The following is a 24,180-nucleotide window of genomic DNA, read 5'->3' on the forward strand; positions in this document are numbered from 1 at the left end:
AAAGAGAGAAAAGTGAAATATATTATTCTCCGGATATCATGTCAAAATCTATCACAAAATTGGATTTTTGTATTGAAAATGTCTAAATTTTTGCTCGCTCGCAACTTTTTTTTAAAGATAAATTCTGCCAGACTATCTTCACCTCATTACACCGTTACGCCTGTTCATACCATGATATGACCGGGTAATTTTTGGTTCTTGCCCCCCCGGCCACCGACCCCCGTTAAGCCGCTGAACATCGAGACCCAAAACTCGCTCTGAATCTGATAGTGATACTCCGAGTACTTACTTACTTACTGCCCATTATGCCAGGTGGGCACGTAGGGCAGCAACAAAAGTCCTCCACTCCACTCTGTCCAAAGCCCGGCGTCGTAGTGTCTCCCAGGTGCAGGTCAGGTCCCTCATTTCCCTCTCTACGGTCCTTCTCCAGGTGTTCTTGGGTCTCCCCCTCTTCCTCTTCCCTTCTGGAGTCCAATAGAGTGCCGTTTTGGTAATGCTACCATCCTCTTTCCTTAGCACGTGGCCAATCCAGCTCCAGCGTCTTCTTCGTATAATGCCTTCCATGCATCCCAATTGGCATCTATCATATAGTTCTTCGTTTGATATCATATTCGGCCAAAAAATGCGACATATTTTCCTTAGAGATTTGTTGTGGAAAACTGATACCTTATGAAGGTCTTTCATTGTAATTCTCCAGCATTCTGATCCATACAAGAGAGTTGAAAGGACGCAACTTTGATAAATCTTTAGTTTGGTTTTGATACTCAACTGTTGTGACTTCCAAATAGGATTCAGCATAGAGAATGCAGTCCTTGCTTTGTTCGAGTGGCAAAGTCTAATTTCTAAATCACCAATGACTTAAATGTCTTTGACTTTGCCAATGTCATGAATTTTGAGGCTAACCGATGGATAGACCAAAAGCTTCGGTCTCTGTTATGTTGGTTGTTCAGCTGAACTCCGTTGGCTTCGCTCACCAAATACAGAGACCGAAGTTCTAGCGCGATCTGTACAGGGAACTCAATGGCCATATGTTTATGTACTTAAGATCGGATAAAACGGGGACGTGAATTTGCGCGACAGCCGAGGTAAGTCACTGTTTTTGTTCCTTTTAACTTGATTTTTGCCCGTTTTATGGCATGCCAAGAGGGAATATTATTATTAATTTGCATTTTGGTCGCGTTAATTTTCAAAATTTTCATTCATTAAAGACAAAAATTGAAGAGCCCCGATGGGAGGATTTTGCATTGCGAGTCCCCTAATGGTGGCTGCACGTTAGCGAGCCGTCTGTGTACGAGGAGAAATTTAAAAAAAAAAAAAAAATGTTAAAAACTCCTTGAAACAGACGGCTGCCAGCTGTCTAACCGATGGAGTGAAATTAGGATTTAGGGTGTTAAGCTTTTCTTCTTTTTTAAGACGTTTCGACTTTAAAGCTTTACAATAGATATGCATTTTTCCCCCACCTTTGCCACCCGGAGTATCAGAGCGAGTTTTGGGTCTCTATGTTCGTGTAGCCTGGCTGTAGCCGGTGTAACCCAGAGAGCTCCGGCCCGCGTAGCGGGCCGGAGCCCAGACGCTCAGTGTGCAAACGGGCATTCAGGTGAGAGTACCGTGAAGTTTGGTCAAAATCATTTTGATAATAAATAATTAAAACAGAAATTAAGCACTTACCACGATTGTATGGATGATAGTCTAACGAGTGGCAGTTTCCTGACATCGAGGCACAGACTGGAACCTCAAAAAACGATCAGTTCTGTCGCGGTGGCTCTCCTTCTTTCAAAATTCATAGCAAAATGGCCGTTCGAGAGGGTGTAGGGCGCATGCGCGAATTTGACAAAGTCTATATGCGCTAGTGCTATACTAGCCTCGGTCTCGATCGGCCATTTTGTGTTGAATTCTGAAAGAGGAGAGCTACCGCGACAGAACTGATCGTTTTTTGAGGTTCCAGTCTGTGCCTCGATGTCAGGAAACTGCCACTCGTTAGACTATCATCCATACAATCGTGGTAAGTGCTTAATTTCTGTTTTAATTATTTATTATCAAAATGATTTTGACCAAACTTCACGGTACTCTCACCTGAATGCCCGTTTGCACACTGAGCGTCTGGGCTCCGGCCCGCTACGCGGGCCGGAGCTCTCTGGGTTATAGCCGGTGGAGTGTACCGCGGCCGGTAGTGAGGTGAAGTGGCATGAGCTAGTATGAGTGGACTGGAGCCTGCACGAACATGACGAACATCGCTTGAGAAGTTGAGGTACCGGTACCACTCACCATGAAAAATCTCCCGCATTAGGCATAACAGAGACTTGCTTTGCACATGGACAAAAGAAACACATTCATGTAACTTACTTTTAAAAATAAATTCGAAATTATAATCAAAAATGATTTTTTTTTTACGCTTAGCGGCTTACCTTTCTTCAATCAAAGCCAAGATTCCCTCTCCGAATATTTCTACAGCGGTGGAAATCGCGCAAACAACAATCGAAATGAGAATTTTTCCTATCTAACAGTCTCGATTCAAGATGTCGGCGCATATCAGGAAACTGTAAAAAAAAAAAAATCAACAAATTGCATCTCGTGTAAAAAACTTCTACGTAAGATCGTATCTCTACGCTTTATCCAACTCTATGTATCTCTGTGACTTATAACGCCAAATATACGCCAAATTTTGACAAGATGACGATGAAAGGGCATTATTGAACGAATTACAAGCTCTTGCGAGTTGCAAAGTGGGATGATGACTATCACAAAACAGTGATATGCACAACTCAGTGACATGCAAATGAGTCAGTCGATGATGTCCATCACTCACTATTTCTTTTGTTTTTTATTGTTTGAATTATACAATATATCATTTTTAACAGATATGACCATAGGGACCAACTTGACTGAATCATATAATATTAAGCAATGCTAATATCACATGTTCAGGGAAGAATTGATCACCGTTTCACATGACAATGAGGAGAAAATTAGAATATTTCATATAATAAACTACAAAAGAAATAGTGAGTGGATGACGTCATCAGTCTCCTCATATGCATACCAACCAGGATGTGCATATAACTGTTTTGTGAAATTAAGCGAAACTTTAAAATGTCATAACTTCCTTATTTTACATCCGATTTTGATGAAATTTTCAGTGTTATGCTTGTTGGATTTTTCTCTTTTTAATCAAATCAATTTTTTGTTGGGGTGGACTTGTCCTTTAACAATGAACAACCCCTCTACAGACACATGACTTTGTGTGTAAAAACAGCACTTTTAAAATATTCCCCAAAAATAAGGATGAAATTACAGGGACAAAATGATTACTACCAGTATCTGACTTTTCATGTCTCTGACCAGAAAAGCATTTATATAACGACCGACCGGCTCATGCTTTTCCAACATAAATCGACCTTTATGAAAACGATCATGAGAACATCTTATTCTTCACCTGAACTGAAAAATAGTGCCCTTATTCTTCTGCCAGTCAAATATAGTTCCTAAAGCTAAGATATATTTCTTCCTCATTTGGACAAAGGAAGGTCAGTGACTGCCCTTCCTAGAATCAGTGTAAGATGGTGAATCACATGAATACATTTCTTTCATTTTTACTAAATTTACTCATTTTTTTTTTTATACTAAATACAGAAAAAAACTATTGCATTGTCATATATACCTGAAAGACCATTAAGAAAAAAAAAACATACTGATAAAACATAAAAGAAACAGGACATCAATATTTTTCTTCAAAATTATCAGTTTAATAAGTGTAACGAAAAACATCACATTATTCAAGGCCAGATGGTAAAAAAATGTAATACAGCAATTGATGTAACTTTACATTCTAGATACACCAAGGCAGAGCAGGACATGACATAAATGATGATTTGCCTCAAAGATTCTGTTGATTGATAAGGGCAAAAAGTAGATAGAATACAGAAGCCCTGAATATTTCCTATGTAAGCTATCACTGCATGTGGTTTGGAAGGTTTTTTTTTTAACATGTCAAAGAATGCTTTGATCAGCAAAGTAAAAGGAATGCATAAAAACCAGAGCAAAGTTAAAGTGACCATGTCGGGTGACCTAGTGTTGCAACCTCTTAAATGTCTTGTAAGACATTATATAAGTTGACAATAAACCCAGAAGTTCAATGACCTCAAATAACATTTGACCTTCACTGGAAAAACACATTATTGATTTAATATCATTTGTGATATCCAATAACCATTTCACACATTTCACATTTCATTTAGTTTGATTAAACACCTTTAAGACAATGAACATACATTTTTATCAGAGTAGATTGATCTGACATCACCTTTGACCTTCACCCAGGAATACAATTTTTAATCATGCAATTGATGATGTAAAATGTACCTAAAACACTATATCCAAGTTTGAAAGAATAGCTCTTGTCCTTTGTTATAAACGAAAATACTTTAATGGCTGAAAATGTGGTCTTAGTTAACCCAAGTTTAAACCATGGCTATCAGAATATGACCCAAAGGCCCGTATTCTGAAGTCGGGTTTAACATAGACCATGGTCTAACTCTGTGCTAAAACTATGGGAAGCCAAACGTTTCAAAATTTTGTTTTAGAGTGAATGCTTCTCATGTTTACTGTGCTCTTTACTAATTCTTTAATGGTGAAGACAACTGTCATACTTATCCTTCCCAGGCAATTAATGTTTTGGGAGTCAAATGAGCTGATACATTGAACCTCTACTTGTTGTAGATTTATGTAACAACTGGCTTTCCATAGTTAAACCACAACTAAAAACCAGAGTTTAAATTTAACCCGACTTCAGAATACGGGCGAAAGGGTTTGGCTCAATGTGGTACTATATTGTACGAGAAAGGGACAAACTGCTCATGATAATGAACACTCTAAACTGCATGTCAGTGATTCTCACTGCAAAAGGTTCATAATTATACAATGGTACCTAGATGCCTTACTACTATACATTATACAAATAGCGAATAGGCATGGTGCAATGGTGCGAGATTTCGCATGAGGTGAAAGAAAGATGCTCTATTCAACGAGGCGTTAGCCGAGTTGAATAGAGCGTCTCTTTCTTTCACCGAATGCGAAATCTCGCATCATTGCACGAATAAGAATATTCGCTATTTGTGTTGTACAGCGCCTCGGAATATAGCGAAAATATGAAAAAAAAACAAGAGTTTACCCCTGTATAAAATCTATGAAAAGGGAGCAAAAATACTGAAAGCGAAAAGCAAAATCCCACAAGCGCACACTGAGCGCACATGACCCTGGGCAGCATTGTGCATTTAGCCAGCAGGCTTATACGCGTACTGCACCTTCATTTTTACTGAGCGCAATGAATTAAATCGTATTGTGACGTCACCTCCTAAAGCCGTGCAATGGTACATTTTGGATGGTACGTATTTTGTGCAACGGTACGAATGTTTGACATTGAGCCTCGCATTTGCTCGCGTACAACAAGCTAAGTAGGCGTTGTACAATAGCATCTAAAACATTCATTATCTTGGTAGAAGTATTCCTGAGTGACAGGTACATAGATCAAACTTATGATGAACTTACTTGCACATTACAGCTGTTACTGATAATGATACTTGTCTTACAATTTTTTTAATGAATAACCTTGCTTTAGAATGAATACTTTGAATCATATATATTCCTTTACTGACTACCTAATTTGTATCATCTGCACACGTTAGATGGTTAACAGAGGCATTATGTTTTTCAGGTTGTCCATTCATTCAACCATCCATCCATTATGATTAATATATTTATAGGATGAAGCCTTTTTTTACAGATCTGAATAAGTTTTGGGGAAATCAGGATTCAAATTTTTAGATCAGAGAGGTAATTAGCACATTTCAGTAAAAAAGCTTATTGGCAGATGAACTTCAAATCTGACTTGTGTATGACTTGAAAGTTGAAAAGATCTCATCAGTTTTGTAGATCATAAATTTTGTCACATTTCAAGACTTGCCTGGAATATTGAGGTCGGTGTAAATAGATTACAACAGCCAACGTAGAATCACGGAAGTGTTTGCCAAGCCTAGCAGTAAACTTAGGTGTGTGGTTTCCACCGTGGCATTTGGCATGGACAACAATATAAACGATGTGGAGTATGTAATACACTTTGGTGTCCCATGGCATATTGTCAGGAGGTTGGAAGGGCAGGCAGAGATAAGAGGAGGGCGCAGGCAAAAATATTATTACACAATTTTTTCCTCAAAATTGTATAGAGTTCCAGACAGCCTATTTCAACAAGCGCAAAGCCAATTAGCTATCAGGGGGAAGGCAAGAAATAAACAAAAATATCGACTTTGTGCAAAGATTTTTGAAATTTGTCACTGAAAAATAATCTGAACTGTCAGCAAAGAACTCTCCCAGTTCTCTGCAGGGGACAATGAAAATAGCACATAATGTATCTAAATTAAAGTTAGGAATGTTTTTTCCAGTCATTTTAACATATTCACTTTTTTGAATCACCTAAATAGTCATTTTCACATGCATTTTTTTTCAATGCTTGACTTTCAAAAGATATCACAAACACAGGCAACAATCATGCCCTTACAGCTAAAGCTTTTTCAATTTAACTTATCAAAAGTCGCAGGAATCTCAGTATTAAGGCACCATGAGTCTTTCCATAGCAACATTCCAGCATTCCCAAGCATTTCGACTAGGAGAATGATGAATGTGAGAGTGGGTAATGAAGAGCCACTTGTGGGATTCCTCCAGGAAAGACACAGCTCTGAAATTTTGACAAGGTATCTGACTAAACCCTTGGCTTTTTTACTAAATCATCCCATGGCTCACATCTTGGCGAAATTCACGTTTCCCTGCACGATGTAGTAACACTTTTCCACATGTCCAATTCAGCTGAAAGACTCTGCAACTTTCGTCCTAACCGCTTGGGATTCTCCACTTGACAACTGCTTTCAAAGACACCAAAGGCAGAGTGCTCCCTTCCTGGAATGTAGTCAAAGAGGGCATCGGACTGGTAGTCTTTGGTGAAACGCTGGATGCCCTGGTTATACCAGTCAGTCCTAGCATTGTTAACTCTTTTCTCCACAGGGCCTGACGCTGCAAAGAGGGTACCAAGATCTCTTCCAAAAGGCCCTTTTAGTTGAGCATATCTCGCAAGCAGGTCAGTGGTAATACTTCCTGCAGGAGGTTTGATTCCTGAGAGGATTAAACAAAATCATATAAAGTTATGAGCCAAGTGCATTAGACAGGGACTTAACATTCCTGACTAGAACCATTTTCCATATTCCTAACTTTATTAAGCACCAGATTTACAAAGAATAATTTGAATGATACTTGCAAAGAATGACATTGTTGAACATCCACATGTATCGACTTTTAGATGTTGATACCACAATATGGTCAAAGTTCAAAGTTTATTGACCCTAATTGACCTCTGACCTTGATTACACAATCTGAAACTCATGCCAATTGATCAGTGACACTTGATTACCCTTATGTCCAAGTTTTATAAAAATAAGTCCATATACTTCCTATGTTATGATGACATTTCACCCCTGCCACAGCTACCGCCGCCATTAGAAAACGTGGCACAAAAAGGCTTACTTTCCATACATGCATGCAGGCAAGACTACAATTATTTTCAACCATGCAAATGATATTTACCTGTATTGTCCAAATTCACACATTCATGCACAACGTCCAATCCAACGTTTTCTCCCGGCGTGCCTTTGGGGTTCGCAACTCGGTTCCAAAGGAAGCTGAACTGAAGTTCTGGATCAGCAAACCCTCCAATACCTGACCCAATGAACAAGATAAAATATTGTTGCATCACAAAACACAATTTCAAAGGCAACTTTTTCAACCTGGGCCACGTCTTACAAAGAGTTACGATGAATCTGACCAACCTAAACTGTATGGAAATCCATCAGTGTCGTAATTTACTCTACAGGAAGTTTGCACAATGTCCTTTGTAAAACAAAGAGAAGCCACAGAATTTTCAAGAAAACAATGAATGAATGAACATATGGCATATCTAGAAAATATTTCAAACATGAAGTTGCTGGCTTTCCATAGGTGTGGTTGATCGTATCAATTGCAACTCTTTTTAAGTCAGGGTCCTGATGTAAGACATGTATTCGGAGTTGTCACAGATTTCTCTGGTCCCAAAAGAGTTAACTTAGAAAAAAAACTCTGTCTACAGGTTGACATTCCAGGAGTCCTATATTCACACTAGTCAAAGACGATTTTTTTTTGGACCAGATTATGTTGCGTTGATCTCAAAGAAAATTGGCATGCACCTCAGCCACGACATAATCTCTGAATCTGTGTTATTAATTGTTCCAGAATTTCCTAAATCTATTTCTAATAAATAAATCATGCTAATCAATGAATGAATGTGATAAGAATTTGGGTGTAAATCATTGAATAAATCTCCCGAACATATAAATTTGGACCTGGATTCTTTTCTAGTATTTTCTTAAACATACATTAGAAAAAATTTGTTATACAATTTTTTCTTATATATTTTATTGTTTAAGAATTTCTTTATTTTCTGTTTTCTGATTTTCTTTATTATTGCTTTTCTATGAAGGTAATCATCAGAAGAAAAAAAATCAACAAATGGTTTTTGATGAGTACAAAAAGAAATGATACACTTACTGATTTCATCTAGATAAAGAAATTGCTTTGGATTTGTACATAGAATCACGTCTATGAGCAATTTTGGATCATAAATGCACATAGAAACTGTTGCATAATTTTGCGACCATATACCTAGGCATCACAAATTTGGCCTCAAAAGAGATGCGAGATAAGCGAATTAGAAGTCAGTGAGCGATGTGGTCACAAAATATTGCAGGGGGGGGGGCTTATTTAGTCACCCCCCTTACGGGCTAGATAGGCTAGGGCCCCCCCATCAACAATTCGTGCAATATTTTCGGCGCGCAATTTTTTTTTACCGCGCCGCTCGCTGACTTTTTACTTTTAAGTCTTGCACAACTTTTGAGACTAGTTTTGCGTCACCCGGGTGTACGCGGTTCCGAAATTACGCAACATTATGTAAGTGCACGTCAGACCAAAAATTGCTCAAAAGCATGATTTTGTGTACAAAGTCAATGCAAATTGTGTTTTCAACCAAATATCATAAATGTATGATTATTCTTAGTTTTGCTGGTCTAAATGTATTTGTTTTATGCTGTTTATGATCTCAGAAAAGTCCGAAACAAATTTCATTGAAAAAATAATGAAAAACAAAAGGTAAAAAAACAATGAAATACATAAGAAATCGCAAAAACAATATTACATAAGAAATTGATCTGATATCGCAATTTTTTTCATTTACACTTGCTGAGAACACCACAAAGAGTTTTTATACCAAAAATTAGAACATTTGGAGCTTTATTTAGGGAGATAGAGGGAAAAGTATGATTTTGCATACTAATTATGCATAAATTGGCATAATCACTTACATGTAATAGCAATTTGCATGAAATAAATCACTATACAATTTTGTAGATTATGTCCCAGACGACCTGCGTGCCAATTTTCGGCGCGGTTGCACGGTCGAGATCTCAAGGGGGCCTGGGAGGCCCCCCGGCCATATGAACTCCCAAAATACCCCGGCCTAGATAGGGTATACTTACATGCAAGAAAATAATGCCCGGTAACGAGATACTCCTGATGACCCCACTCATGAAAGTTGAGCATATCAGTCTTCCAGTCATCCACCATGGCAGGTCCGTTACCTTCACTAACGGCGTGACGTCTGATAAGATGACATAGACCTTCATACATCAGAGCCTTGGAGTGGTTCAGCACATGGTCATCATTTTCAGCTCCAAGCGCACATTCCTCAGAACAGTACCATGTTTCTGGAAATAGAAGAGAGAGACGAGAATTGAGAATCTGATATTATTGATATCATTTGAGTAGACTCCTTCATACTTAAGAGACTTAGTGTGGTTCAGCACATTGAAGTGCGTAGCTAAAAGCCAGGGTAATAATATCCAAGTCCTTGGAAGCGCCCAAAGATGTTAAACGGTCCATGATAATATACACTGTATGCACAAGATACATGATATGTTATAAGAACTAGATTAGTACAGCATGTCCCACAAAAATGCTAAGGCACTCTGAGTATAATTTGAAAATAACATAATGCATATAATTGTAAGTAAGCATTTATTTCATGTAACTGGCTTAAATTTTATGCGATATGGTCCATTAAACATAGAGACACCTGCCTTCTTTTTGCACCCATAAGAGAACCTCTCAATCCAAGCTTTGTATTACGGACATTCTACAGCTAAATGAAATCCATGTCATTTTCACAAAATTTTGCAGAGTTATTTTACCACCTAAATATTCCAAATATGCAAAAAGTAACATGGGTTCATCTGCTTGATTTTTTGCTATCAAGCTTGGAAGTTTACCCATTTGAAAGGTCTCGAGAAATGCAGAAGATAATTTTGCATTTTTAGACCCAACAAAATCACAACGTTGAGTTTAATCTTCTAATACTTAGTAAAAATCCACCCAAATTTCACCAAATTTTACACTATAGTTAAGAATTATATACTGAAGATAAATAATCCACTCATATTGCTATCCGTTTGATCTTTAAAGAGAACAATACCTTCAATTTTGAAGATGAGGTGTGAAAGACGACAAACACATATTAAAAAAATTGAAATTTCTAGAACAGTATGTAAAGCCAGGTCAGCTACCCCAAATTAAGTTATCTAGTCAAGTAGTAAAAATTATATCTTTTCATCAGAGGTGGGTAAATGAATAGGTCATCCCAAAGTCACGAACAAAAGAAAATCTTTGCAGATTTATGCCTGTGGCTGAACATGAATAGATATAATTTGCACCACTTATATAGATAACAAAGCTTGCTAGTTGAACCTGGAATGATGAGTTTTCCTGATGTGTATTGATAAAATGGTCATATCTTTTTTATTATATCCTACATAAATCAATCATGTACGCTGATTGGTTTAAATAGTATCATGTGACCAAACATATTCTTAGGCTCACTATTTTGCGATGATGTCGAAAATGAAACGCCCACCGAAGAAAATGTGCTATTCCGTGACGTCAAGGATGGAATAGTCGACTATTCCATCATGGACGTCACAGATCATGATGGCGCAAGCACTAATACGCGTTCCGCGCACTGAGCGCGTAGCTAAGCACTTCAGGAAAAGTAGGTCAGTCAGCGCCGCCGCGGCTGGTTTGGTTAAGATTTTTTTTAAAAGATGAACTAAGACTACAAGAACAAGATTATCAAGATTTATTGCTTATTAAAGTAGGATATAAAACAAATATACCAGGCCTTTATTTCGAAAGTATAGAGATAAATTATTCATCCTCGGTTGTACTGGCAAAGTCACTATTTTTCCCTTGGGGCTTTGCCCCTCGGGAAAAAATAGTAATGCCAGTCCAACCTCGAATAAATAATTCCCGCTATACTTACTCAAAGCCTGGTATATTTGTATACTATTCGAACGTATTACATAAGATTTCATCCAGTTGTAGAAAATGACTTGTAGTTTAAAGGAATAAAGAGTATAAACAATGATGATTTGTAATTTTAGTATTGTACCCATCTAGAATGCCATTAGCATTTTTGTGGGACACGCTGTGTAATTATTATTATAATCATATTACCTGGTAATGGAACATCCGTGCTAGTAGACACACAATCTTGCTGGTACCACACATACTTCTTACACTGCTCCGCTAGGTGACACTGGACCATATAAGAACTACAGTATATTATGACTATTACCTGGTAAGGGAGCATCTGTGCTCGTAGACACACAATCTTGGTGGTACCACACATACTTCTTACACTGCTCCGCTAGGTGACACTGGACCATATAAGAACTACAGTATATTATGACTATTACCTCGTAACGGAGCATCTGTGCTAGTAGACACGCAATATTGGTGATACCACACATACTTCTTACACCGCTCTGCTAGGTGACACTGGACCATATAAGAACTACAGTATATTATGACTATTACCTGGTAAGGGAGCATCCGTGCTAGTAGACACACAATCTTGGTGGTACCACACATACTTCTTACACTGCTCCGCTAGGTGACACTGGACCATATTCACCCCAACCGGTTGCTTCGTGTGACAGAAACAGTAGATGTAGGATGCGCTGTTTTCACATTTCTTGGAGCAGTACCAGTCATCTTCCGAGTCCGGAGCCTTGTCCAGTCCCAAACAGTCTAAGTGGAACCAGCCATGCTTGCACGTTCTGGCACAGCACAAGACCATGTCATCCGACTTCTCTGTTAACATAAGCATGTACAGAAAGAAAGGAGTTAAAGCCAATACCAACGAGTAGCCTCGCAAAGCATCGCCTCAAGTCCTCAGCTACTTAAAGGGATGATCCGGGCTGAAAATATTTACATCTTAATACATAGAGTAGAATTCACTGAGCAAAATGCTGAAAATTTCATCAAAATTGGAAAACAGATAATAAAGTTATTGAAGCTTAAAGTTTAGCCATATTTTGTGAAAACAGTCGTCATGAATATTCATTAGGTGGACTGATGTCAAATCTCCACTTTCCGTTTTCTTATGTTATTACATAAAATCATAATTTTTTCATTATTTCATACTTGTGTGAATAATATGTCTCCCTTATAATGAAATAAGTTGCAGCAATAAATATCTAATGCACTAAATCAGCTGTCAATCCAATTTTTCTAGTTCTTGGAGGAAAAAATTTGAACAAACCTAATTTCATATAATAAAATACAAAAGAACAAGTGGGGATGTGACATCATCGGCCAACCTAATGAATATTCATGACGACTCTTTTCACAAAATATTATGCTAAACTTTAAAATTAAATATTTGTTATTTGTTATCCGTTTTCGATGAAATTTTCGGCATTTTGCCCAGTAAATTCTACTCTATTCATTAAGCTATAAATACTTTCAGCCGGACCATCCCTTTAAAGCTGGCAAAGGTTTCCTACCCATCATGCAACATTCTAAGCATTGTAGAGTTGTATAGACCCACTTGAATGATAACACTACATTCATACCATAATACTTATTATGTTACCAAGTATCCAAAAAAGTACCTTTCCAATAAAACAAAAACAGTTTCTCTATACATATTTATTCAGAGGCTAACATCATTTTAAGTATTATCATTATGGCAAAAAGTATATTTTCAGACCATTTATTTTGAACACACAAGGAATGAGAGACCACACCATTTTGATCAGTTTTCTAACTCTTTAGGGTAGATCTAATTGTATCATATTCCATTGGCTCAAATCCAGGGACATACACCATTATCCCTCCAAGATTTTGAATACAGACCAGCACCACCCCACCCCCCCCCCTCCACAATGTTGTATGGAAATAACTCATGTAGTAATTTGGCCTATAAAAAATAGATAAGCTTAATATAAACAATAATGATTCTTCTTCGTCATACTGTCAAAGCTTGTAGTTATTAAATTTATTAAGACAAAATAGAAGACTTTCTTTGACACCACTGTTATATGAACTGGTCAGAAGTTTCACTAAGATTGCACAGTGTGCACTTCTAATGCTTGAGTGAACCTCAAACTTCAAAATTATTGATTTTTCTCCTTTTTCTTTGAAGCTCTCGCTGACTCTCCTCTACATTTAATTAAGTACTTGTATGGACCATCATTGATGGAGCGGAGTGGAGCGTTGTGGCCCAGTGGCCTTCAAACTTTGAAACAGAGGGTCGTGGGTTCCAATCCCAGCCATGGCGTAATTTCCTTCGGCAAGAAATTTATCCACATTGTGCTGCACTCGACCCAGGTGAGGTAAATGAGCACCTGGCAGTAATTTATTCCTTGAAATGCCACTGTGCTGTAAAGGGCTACAGGGCTAATGCCAGGGTAATGACATCCAATTAAGCGCATAGGGACGCAATTGGCAGTGATATGCGCTATATATGCATGTCGGTATTATTATCATTATTATTATTATTGATCAATTTTATAGATTTTCATTATATCCTATCTTATATCTCAGGATGTGCTTTCTAGCTCAATAGAATCTCACACAATTCATTTTGGGCAACTCATTTGTATTTTTTGGTTTTTTTTGGGGGGGGGGCTGGCAGGTCACATATTTAAACATGTGAAAACTTGAATTACCACGAGCGTTGCAACGACAGTATCGAAGGGCTTTTTCCGCAATGTCTTTCGTTTTTTTGTCATATGACGCGGCAGCCACGTGTACATCTTCTCTTTCTGGAGGAGACCAGCAGAAGTCCACCACTTGATGTGCAAGGTTAGTCAACCACTGGAGTTGCTTTGCGTCATTCTCATTGCTTGGTAGTCCTTCCGGTTCATCTTCAAGTGATGTCACTCCACACAATTTCATTGCACACAATAGGATGTGTGATTCTGTCACAAACTGTAGAGCAAAAGAAAATATGAGAAACATAATGGAGCTCACTTGAATACCCAACTGAATACTCAACAGTATTTCATTGCACACAATAGGATGTGTGATTCTGTAACTTCTTGAAGCAATAGAAAATTTGATTAATTTAAAGGAGCTGCTGTGCTGCATTCCCCTCCCTTGAAAATCCTAGTTAATCTTCATATTTTGTCACTCCACAGAATTTCATTGCACACAATAGGACATGATGTTCAGTCAAAAACTGTAAAAAGGAAATTTTTAGGAGCATAACAGCACAGTATTCTTTTTTCTATGCTTTTATAAAACCAAAAATCATAAGGGTGAACTTCCCCCTTCAAGAGCCTCATTACAAGTTGAACTCAAGGATACATCGTTAATGTACAGATATTTGTCAATATTGTTGAATTCTCAATTGAAAAAAAAGGAGCAATGATTGTAATACACATCTTTTCATCTTATCATGATGAAAATATACCAATCTTTAATCATTTTGTATAAAAAATTACCATGGAATATTATTAGCTTATTAGAATGAGTGTTGTGGACAATTCAGGATACATACGTGACTTGCCACCCTAAATCCAATTAGAAACCACCCAAATCGATGTTGAGATTTTTCCCGAGCTTGAAAAAGCACATCAAAAGCTTTAAAATGATGTGTAACATGGTTTAAATTGCTCAACAATAATCCTCAGTGGGAGCTTCAAAGAATAAGGAGAAAAAACAAGGTTTAGAAGTTTGGGGTTCACTCAAGCATGAGGTGTGCATGTAGTGCGATCACTGTGAAACTTCCAAGCAGTCTGGAAAAGAAGTGGTGTGAAAGAAAATTTGATGTGGCATCTGACCGTAGCGTTTCATGAAAGGATTTGTCGGACGTTTTATCCGACAAGTACCATTTTATCCGACAGTTACCATAGTAACAAGGCCTCTCAGCAAATCAGAATCAAGGAAAGATGTCAGATCTGACTACATGTCGGACAAAAATGTTGATGAAACGCTCCCCACATCTCATTTTCTTTTTATCACAAGTATTTACAACATCATTTTGACAGTAGGAAGAAGAGGAATTATTCTTTCAGATGTGCTTTTTCTTTGAATTTTCACTTCTTGAAGACCAAACTATTTAGGCAATTTATAGAGAACCTTCCCTGGCAAGAATTGTTGGTTTTGTGGGAGTAGGGTCACATACAATTGAATGAATACAACTAAATATAAAGTTTGCACAAGTAGCTCAGGCAAATTGTCAAAAAGTCTTTGCCACTTCTTTAGCAGGAATCCTGCGAAAGGATGGTATGCAAGTTTTCATTGCAGCTTTCCTGCTATCTCCACTGTTTTGTCTTTGATGGCTGATGACTTGTAATGAGGAGCTGCTTGCAGTTTTCCGGCTGTCTCCATTGTTTCGTCTATGGTGGCTGATGACTTGTAATAAGGAGCTGCTTGCAGCTTTCCGGCTGTCTCCATTGTTTCGTCTATGGTGGCTGATGATTTGTAATGAGGAGCTGCTTGCAGCTTTCCTGCTGTCTCCATTGTTTTGTCTATGATTGCTGATGACTTGCAATAAGGAGCTGCTTGCAGCTTTCCTGCTGTCTCCGTTGTTTTATCTATGGTGGCTGATGACTTGTAATGAGGAGCTGCTTGCAGCTTTCCTGCTGTGTCCATTGTTTTGTCTATGATTGCTGATGACTTGTAATGAGGAGCTGCTTGCAGCTTTCCTGCTGTCTCCATTGTTTCATCTATGATGGCTGATGACTTGTAATGAGGAGCTGCTTGCAGCTTTCCTGCTGTCTCCATTGTTTCATCTATGATGGCTGATGACTTGTAATGAGGAGCTGCTTGCAGCTTTCCTGCTGTGTCCATTGTTTTGTCTATGATTGCTGATGACTTGTAATGAGGAGCTGCTTGCAGCTTTCCTGCTGTCTCCATTGTTTCATCTATGATGGCTGATGACTTGTAATGAGGAGCTGCTTGCAGCTTTCCTGCTGTCTCCATTGTTTCATCTATGATGGCTGATGACTTGTAATGAGGAGCTGCTTGCAGCTTTCCTGCTGTCTCCATTGTTTCATCTATGATGTCTGATGACTTGTAATGAGGAGCTGCTTGCAGCTTTCATGCTGTCTCCATTGTTTCATCTATGATGGCTGATGACTTGTAATGAGGAGCTGCTTGCAGCTTTCATGCTGTCTCCATTGTTTCATCTATGATGGCTGATGACTTGTAATGAGGAGCTGCTTGCAGCTTTCCTGCTGTCTCCATTGTTTCGTCTATGATGGCTGATGACTTGTAATGAGGAGCTGCTTGCAGCTTTCCTGCTGTCTCCACTGTTTCATCTATGATGGCTGATGACTTGTAATGAGGAGCTGCTTGCAGCTTTCTTGCTGTCTCCATTGTTTCGTCTATGATTGCTGATGACTTGCAATGAGGAGCTGCTTGCAGCTTTCCTGCTGTCTCCATTGTTTTGTCTATGATTGCTGATGACTTGCAATGAGGAGCTGCTTGAAGGGTTCCTGCAAGAAAGACACGGCTCTGACTTTTATAGATGCATAGATGCCTTACATACATACCTCGTACAAATCCCATGCATGTTGATATCTTTCATTGGTCTCGTTCTTGAATAATCTTAGATTAAACTGGTTCCTCAGCTGGGCGATCGTCCCTCTATCAGTTATACTGGATGCTTTGAAGAACCTTTTATTTGATTCCTGTTTGAAATGATTCATTAATATCAATATTATTATCATAACTTATAACTTATCACTAGCACCAGATCCATGACTGTTAAAGGTGTTGAGTTATATCAGTTATTGACTCTCAACTTTCAATCGAAGGGACACGGGTTTGATTCCAAGCCATGGCGTGTTTTACTTCACCAAGAAATTTACCCACATTTTTCTGCAATCAACCCAGGTGAGATGATTCGGTACCCAATACAAAGAAATTTTGAAGGCTAGAGCACCCAATTGAGGTAGCAATGCTAAAGCAAGGGTAAATAACATTGTTCTGTTAAGCAGGGCCCACTGGGAGAAAAGTTTTCAGAACTGAAGTGGCTACCCTGGGTAAAATATATTATTATCACGATTACTATAGGCCTACCATTATTATTGATATTATCATAAATGATCAAGAAGCAAATGGAAATTCTCAAAGAATCGACACAGACAATTTTTAAAGTCCTTAGGAAGTCTATTCCACAATGTCGGACATGCATGGGGACAGGATCTTTCCTCGTAAACATTTGAATATTTTGGAATTACAAGGAAACCAGACAATGATGATAGCAGAGACCTAATTGATATGCAGATCAGGATGTGCGTATAACTGTTTTGTGAAATTAAGCGAAACTTTAAAATGTCATAACTTTGTTGTTTTACATCCGATTTTGATGAAGTTTGCAGTGTTTTGCTTGTTGTATTTATTTCTTTTTATTAAAATCAAATTCTTTTGGGGTGGACTTGTCCTTTAACTATGTAATTTGCATTGCTTTATTCTTACTTGTACATGGAGAAGTTCCTTTTGATATTCTTGAGGGCAGGCAAAAATGGGAACAAAGCGTCCATCCCCGTCTTCTCCTTCACTGCAGGCATGCCTCTGCGCATGAAGAATGGGCTCAATGTCCCCACTCATTAAGCATGGTGTCGGCTTACCTTCCTTCACAGGCAAATAGTTCTGCAAACGTTCAAGGACAGACATCATACCCTGCGTGGAGCCTGGGTTAGCATCAACTACGCCAAGTGTAACCTAGTGAACGAAGAAGACAAAAGGGATTCATGTAACAATAGTACTTGTGTTTAAATACAATAAATGATAAACTATAGGATTTGTAGAGTGCACGTATCCACCTTGTTAAGCTTGTCTACCGATTCCAGTGCTCACCGCTTTTTGAGGAATTACTTCCTGCTGGTACCCATTTACCTAGACCGATAAATAGGTCTATTTCTGTCAGGGATATGCTTCGCTGAGACTTCATCTGGCTTTGCGGCATCCCCTCAGTCAACAGAACGATGACAGTCATTTGCTCTGGCGAAAATTGCTCCGTTCTATATTCCACACCCTAATCGAATGACTAACTTCAAACAACCCTTGGTTTAACACTTTACTCGTCTAAACCTAATCCTAAACGTAACATAAAACCATATTGTAACCGTAACCCTAAATCTAAAAAAAAAAAAACTCGGAGCAATTGTCGTGTCATCCTTCACTTATCATAAAAATAATTCACAAACTGTCAGTCTCCTTTCCCCAAAGTTGGCTAATTACAAGTGTATCACTTGTATCATCGACTTTTATGCCTTCCACTGAACTTGTGCACAAGCTTTTTGAATAGAAATACCTTTCACAGATTTTGCATACAAACTTGAAAATGTAAAAGTTCTAGCTGCGACCGATGTATGATGGTGCATGAAACAGGATTGAGCTACAAAAACAATACCAATTTGAATGGAATTGAGTCGAGCAAGGAAAAAATACAAAGGGGCTTTAGTGATTTCACCCCCAAAATGCTCAATAGCGTGATAAAAAATAATGAAAGAGTCCCAGAAAAGCCCTATTCATGGCAACTTTAAAGCTTTATAAATTAGTTAAAGGAAAATGAAACCTTTGAAACAAGAGAGCCCGTGTTAAACAGAAAAATCAAAGAAACAGAACAACAAAAGTTTGAGAAAAATTAATAAATATTAAGAAAGTTATGAGCATTTGAAGTTTAGATCATTATGATGCAGATCCTCCACTTGGCAATGCGACAAAGATGTGTGATGTCACATGTGAACAACTTTCCCATTACTTTTCTACACAGTGCGTCCCACAAAAAACCAAACCGAGATTTATCGATGATTTATCCTAACTTAATCACTAATACAATAGACAAATGACCTACCATTGTAAAGCTTAGAAATCTCCTCTTTCATCTGAAATTACTTCGATTATTTCTCATTCACGCATGAGTGAGCAAAAACAATTTGAAGAGGGGATACCAAAAAGTCACTTGGCGGGCTGTATCTGGGTTTCAAGAAGAAAACCAAATTTTTAAAAAGTTCAATATCTGCTCTTTAATTTGATACCTCAATTACAGAAAATGGTCAAAAAATAACAAAGTTCTGGCTACTTGAAATAAGGCTTGAATTTCAATAATTTAATAAAATGAAGAGGTTTTACAGGCTAGCGTTCAAACTCACTCGACACTTCGTTTTGTTGACGATCAGACATGCATTAAGTCTTTTTTTAACCGTGCGATAGCTATCGCTTCTGTGGGAAAGCGGTGAAAACACGTTAATTTAATGAAATTATGGAAATACAAGCATTGTTTTGAGGGAACATAACTTCTTTACTTCTTGACCATTTTCTGTGATTAAGGTATCAAATAAAAGAGCAGATACTGTACTTTTCAGGCATGTGATTTTCTTTTGGAAATTCAGATACCCCCGCCAAATGAGTTTTTGGTATCCTTTCTTCAAATTGTTTTTGCTCACTCATGCGTGAATGAGGAATAATCTAAGTTATATCAGATGAAAGAGGAGATTCTAAGCTTAAAATTAGTAGGTCATTAGTCTATTGTATTTATGATGAAGTTATGATAAATTATCGATAAATCTCGGTTTCGTCTTTTCTGGGACGCACTGTATATTTCACTTAAAATGCCTTTTCTATCACATCTATCAGTAGATCAAGATTCTTTCTATGGGTGGGCATGTAATACAGATTTTTAAAGAATACAATGGATAAAGAATTTGTATCACCATAAGAATGAGCAAAAAAGGGATATTTTAGGGGTATTTTATAGTCCCCCAAAGGGAAAGTTGTTCACATGTGACATCACACATCTTTGTCGCATTGCCAATAGGAGGATCTCCATAGCATTTATAGTGATTGCAATATTCAAATGCTTATAACTCTCTCATTACTTGTCTGATTTTTCTCAAACTTTCTTTGATTTTATTCTTTGATTTTTCTCTTTCCACACAAGCCCACTTGTTCCAAAGTTTCATTCCCCTTAATTTTTTTTGTCTGGATACAAGTCAAACTCACACATTGTGATTTCTCATCCATTTCTTTGGTGTGACTATGAAGGATCCTGGAAGGCATCATCTCCTTGAGATGCTGGAGTTTCGTCAGGTGCTTAGTGATGAGGTGCTTGACCAGGAATACAGCCCTCGATCTTCTACGCTCAAAGACTTCGGGGGACGGAAGAAACGTATAGGGATCCAGTTCGGCAGCCGGCACTTGCCCCTTGGTTGCTCTCCCGGTACAAATACGACTTTTCACAGGTCTCTTATGAACACGATCTTTGACTGCAAAACAGAGAGCTTTTGTGTTTGAGTGGCCTGTCGCCTTTGCTTCATTTCCTAGTTGGACACGGCTGTAGCCAAAGCCATAACTTTCCTGCCTTTGACCATCTTTCGATCCTTGATCAGCTTGCGTTTTTTCCTTTATCAAAAAATAAAAAATAAAAAATAAATAAAAGTCCTGTATGCCATCTTTATCTAAATGTACTCCATTACTAAATGTATGGAATGCTACATCAGTAAGAACATTATATCTACAGCTACATGTAACTCTGCCCAATTAAAATTATTTGAACAGCTCCAAAGTTTATACTTATTATTGTTAGACATGAATCTAAATTAAACATGATAAACAGCCATGTGTCCAAACACTAAAATGCAATCACATTATTGGTACTATTTCCTTCATATTCATCGAAGTTGGTAATACACCGTGAATACACACCAAAGATGTAAAATGTTGATGGAATCATCTTTTCATACAACATCGGCTTCGAATTTCACCCCAACTCACAAGTAGTATCCTCTCTCTTGTAATTCATTGGTAAAGGCCACTGGGAGTGATAAAACAGGGGGGAAAAAAATTTAAAAAAATTACCAATCATTTACCTGAGACTCTTTCCAGTTCAGAAGTTCATGTTCATGGTCTTTTCTAATGGCATCGAGACTGGCCTTGATTGCGTCCTTGCTCTGGGATATCGCAATGCGGTTAAATGTTCTGATAACCTTCTTGCTTGCTTGTAGTTTGTAGAGTTCTAAAGCAACAGACGATGGGACAAACTTGTAGCCGCGGGATCTAGTGTAGAGGGCAATGCTCAGCATTTGGACAGCCTTTCGAGCTACATCACTGAAAAGTATAGACAGAATGTTGATTAGGGAAACAAGGTGGTTCACGAACCATCAGTCTTGCATGATTTTGTGATCAATGAAATATGGAACATTACCTTTTGACCGCTAGATATAACCTTTGAATCCATCATCCACAACACACGTGTGGTATTATCCAAGGATCATTTGTACCAAGTGTAAACATGTAATAGATGTAGAAATAATGAAATGAGAGCAATTTGAAAAAAAATTGACCCTTAACCCTTACATGACCTTTGACCCATAATCCTCAACAACACACATACAAATAATGAATGTTTATGAGTGCAATGGACGAATACTTCATGAGGCGAAAGATGAAATGATCCATTCAACGAGGCGTTGCCGAGTTGAATGGATCATTATTTCATCTTTTACCGAATGAAGTATTCTGTCCATTGCACGAATGAAAAAACATTCATTATTTGGTTTACATGTATATGACACCTAAAATTTTTTTTTTTTTTAATATATGAAATTCATGAATTTCGATGCAAAACATGCTCATGCAGTGCGAGTTCAGTCTGTTGATTGTTACGTCATTACAACATGTGCACTGCTGGTGCATGAGCTGCAGTCTCGGTGCGCGAGTGCAATGGACAAAATCGTATGGATCCAAAATTGCACGATGAATGGATCCAAAATTACATGGTTGATGACGTCATTGCGAAATGGGCTGAATGAACGATATCAAACAACCAATCAAATCACAAGGATCTACATGTACATGTACCTATGTGTCATATAAATGGTATTACCCAATGATCATTTGAACCAAGTATGAACAAAATTGATGCAGAAATAAAGAAATAAGAACAAGTTACCCCAAAAAGTTAAAAAAAGGATCGACACGACCACATATTATTTGGACTTTTGACCCCTAAGTGTAGATGACCTTTCACCCCATTATTCTTGTGGGGTCACATGTGGCAATACCCAAGAATGATGTATACCAAGTATGACATAACTTTGATGCACAAATAAAAACAAAAAGAAACATTTATTAACAGCTCAAGAGCCCTCAAAATATAAAAAAGCCCCTGGAAATTCCCAATTAACTGTCAAAAGCTTTAATGTCTAATGTAGATTTTACAGTAGGTTCTGGAATGTGACCCAGAAAAAAAGCAAACACTTTTGCCTGATAATTATTAATTAATCTGTTTTTTCATTAAAGCATGCACTGATTTATACAAACATGTGCAAATGCATTATGGACTCATGTTTATAGTCCCAAGCTTTCCATGACAGGGTACACAGAAAAAAAAGAATAATTATTCACAGAAGAAAACACTATAAATGTGATAATAAAATATTATGGCCATTGACTCAAATTGACCTTTGACCATGATCATGTGACCTAAGACATGTGCAAAACAATCGTTCATACTTGATTACCCTTATGTCAATAATTCATGAGCTACAGTGTAGATCCATAAACTTTCTACATGTAAGTTATGATGTCAATTGACTTTTAAATGACCTTTGACCTTGACCATGTTCCTGAAACATGCACAGGGTATTTAGGGATACATTGCTGCTCTTATGTTCAAGTTTCATGAACTAGATCCATCAAACTTCGAAGTTTTGACCCCCAACATGGCCAAAGTTTGTTGACCCTAAAGTGACCTTAATCATATGACCTGAAAATGAGGCAGGATCTTCATTGATACACTATTACTCTTATGTATTAGTTTTATGAACTAGGTCCATATACTTTTGAAGTTATGACATTTCAAAACTTAACCTAGGATAAGATTTCGATATTGATTCCCCCAACATGGTCTAAGTTTATTGACCATAAATGACCTTTGACCTTGGTCATGTGATCTGAAACTTGGGCAGGATGTTCAGAAATACTTGATTACTCTTATCTCCAAGTTTCATGAACTAAGTCCATATACTTTTGAAGTTATGATGACATTTCAAAAACTTAACCTTGGTTCAGATTTCAATGTTGACAATGCCGCTGTCGGAAAAGCGACCCTATAGTCTCTCTGCCATGCAGGCGAGACAATGAAAACTGTCTTTGGTTCACAACAGACAAAATGGCTGAAGTCTAAGTGGAAATTAGACAAAATGATACAAAGGATACAATTGGACCAAATAGTTTGTAGAGAAGAAATAGTTGTATAATGCAGATGAAGTAATATTGTCCCATGTGGGAGGAGACCAAATGGAAAGAAGACGGAGTGAGTGTACATGTAGACCAAGTGGCAATGTTTTCCATACCTATCGTATTTTCTTTTCTTCTTGAGTGGTAGCATAGCCCGGATACAGTTGACTGTGGCTGGTAAGCTCTGCTGAGCCTCTTCCATCGCTTTTACCCAGGAAAATGAAGAGACTGCAGAGTGGCTGACACGTTGCTGAAATGCCTTGATCTTTGGTTCTGATTTTATCTGAAAATAAAATCCATTGGCCCGTATTCTGAGGTCAGGTTTAACTTAGACCATGGTCTAACTCTTGTGCTAAAATTATGGGAAGCCGAAAGTTAAAAAATTCTGTTTATATTGTATATTTTTATGTTTACTATTTTGTTTACTTTTGCTTTCATAAAGAAGAAAAATCCTTCAGTTGTCATTCCCAGACAATGAACAATTTGGGTATCATATGAGTTAATATATTGAATGTGTAC

General features: G+C 37.8%; 1 protein-coding gene across 1 annotated transcript in view; it reads right to left on the reverse strand.

Annotated features, from left to right (window-relative positions):
• Positions 1 to 3,718: 3,718 nt before the first annotated feature.
• The window catches only part of LOC129279050 (uncharacterized), a 42,413-nt gene continuing 21,951 nt past the window's right edge, over positions 3,719 to 24,180 (reverse strand). The window contains exons 3-12 of the mRNA XM_064111683.1: positions 23,778 to 23,944; positions 21,291 to 21,528; positions 20,425 to 20,823; positions 17,896 to 18,141; positions 16,968 to 17,105; positions 14,136 to 14,397; positions 11,998 to 12,273; positions 9,606 to 9,833; positions 7,627 to 7,758; positions 3,719 to 7,158 (exon numbers count right to left, since the gene is read on the reverse strand). Of these exons, the coding sequence (XP_063967753.1) occupies positions 6,806 to 7,158; positions 7,627 to 7,758; positions 9,606 to 9,833; positions 11,998 to 12,273; positions 14,136 to 14,397; positions 16,968 to 17,105; positions 17,896 to 18,141; positions 20,425 to 20,823; positions 21,291 to 21,528; positions 23,778 to 23,944 (2,439 nt within the window). The 3' untranslated portion in view covers positions 3,719 to 6,805. The remainder of the gene's footprint in view (positions 7,159 to 7,626; positions 7,759 to 9,605; positions 9,834 to 11,997; positions 12,274 to 14,135; positions 14,398 to 16,967; positions 17,106 to 17,895; positions 18,142 to 20,424; positions 20,824 to 21,290; positions 21,529 to 23,777; positions 23,945 to 24,180) is intronic.

The sequence above is a fragment of the Lytechinus pictus genome, chromosome 16, assembly GCF_037042905.1.
Source record: "Lytechinus pictus isolate F3 Inbred chromosome 16, Lp3.0, whole genome shotgun sequence".
Taxonomy (NCBI): domain Eukaryota; kingdom Metazoa; phylum Echinodermata; class Echinoidea; order Temnopleuroida; family Toxopneustidae; genus Lytechinus; species Lytechinus pictus.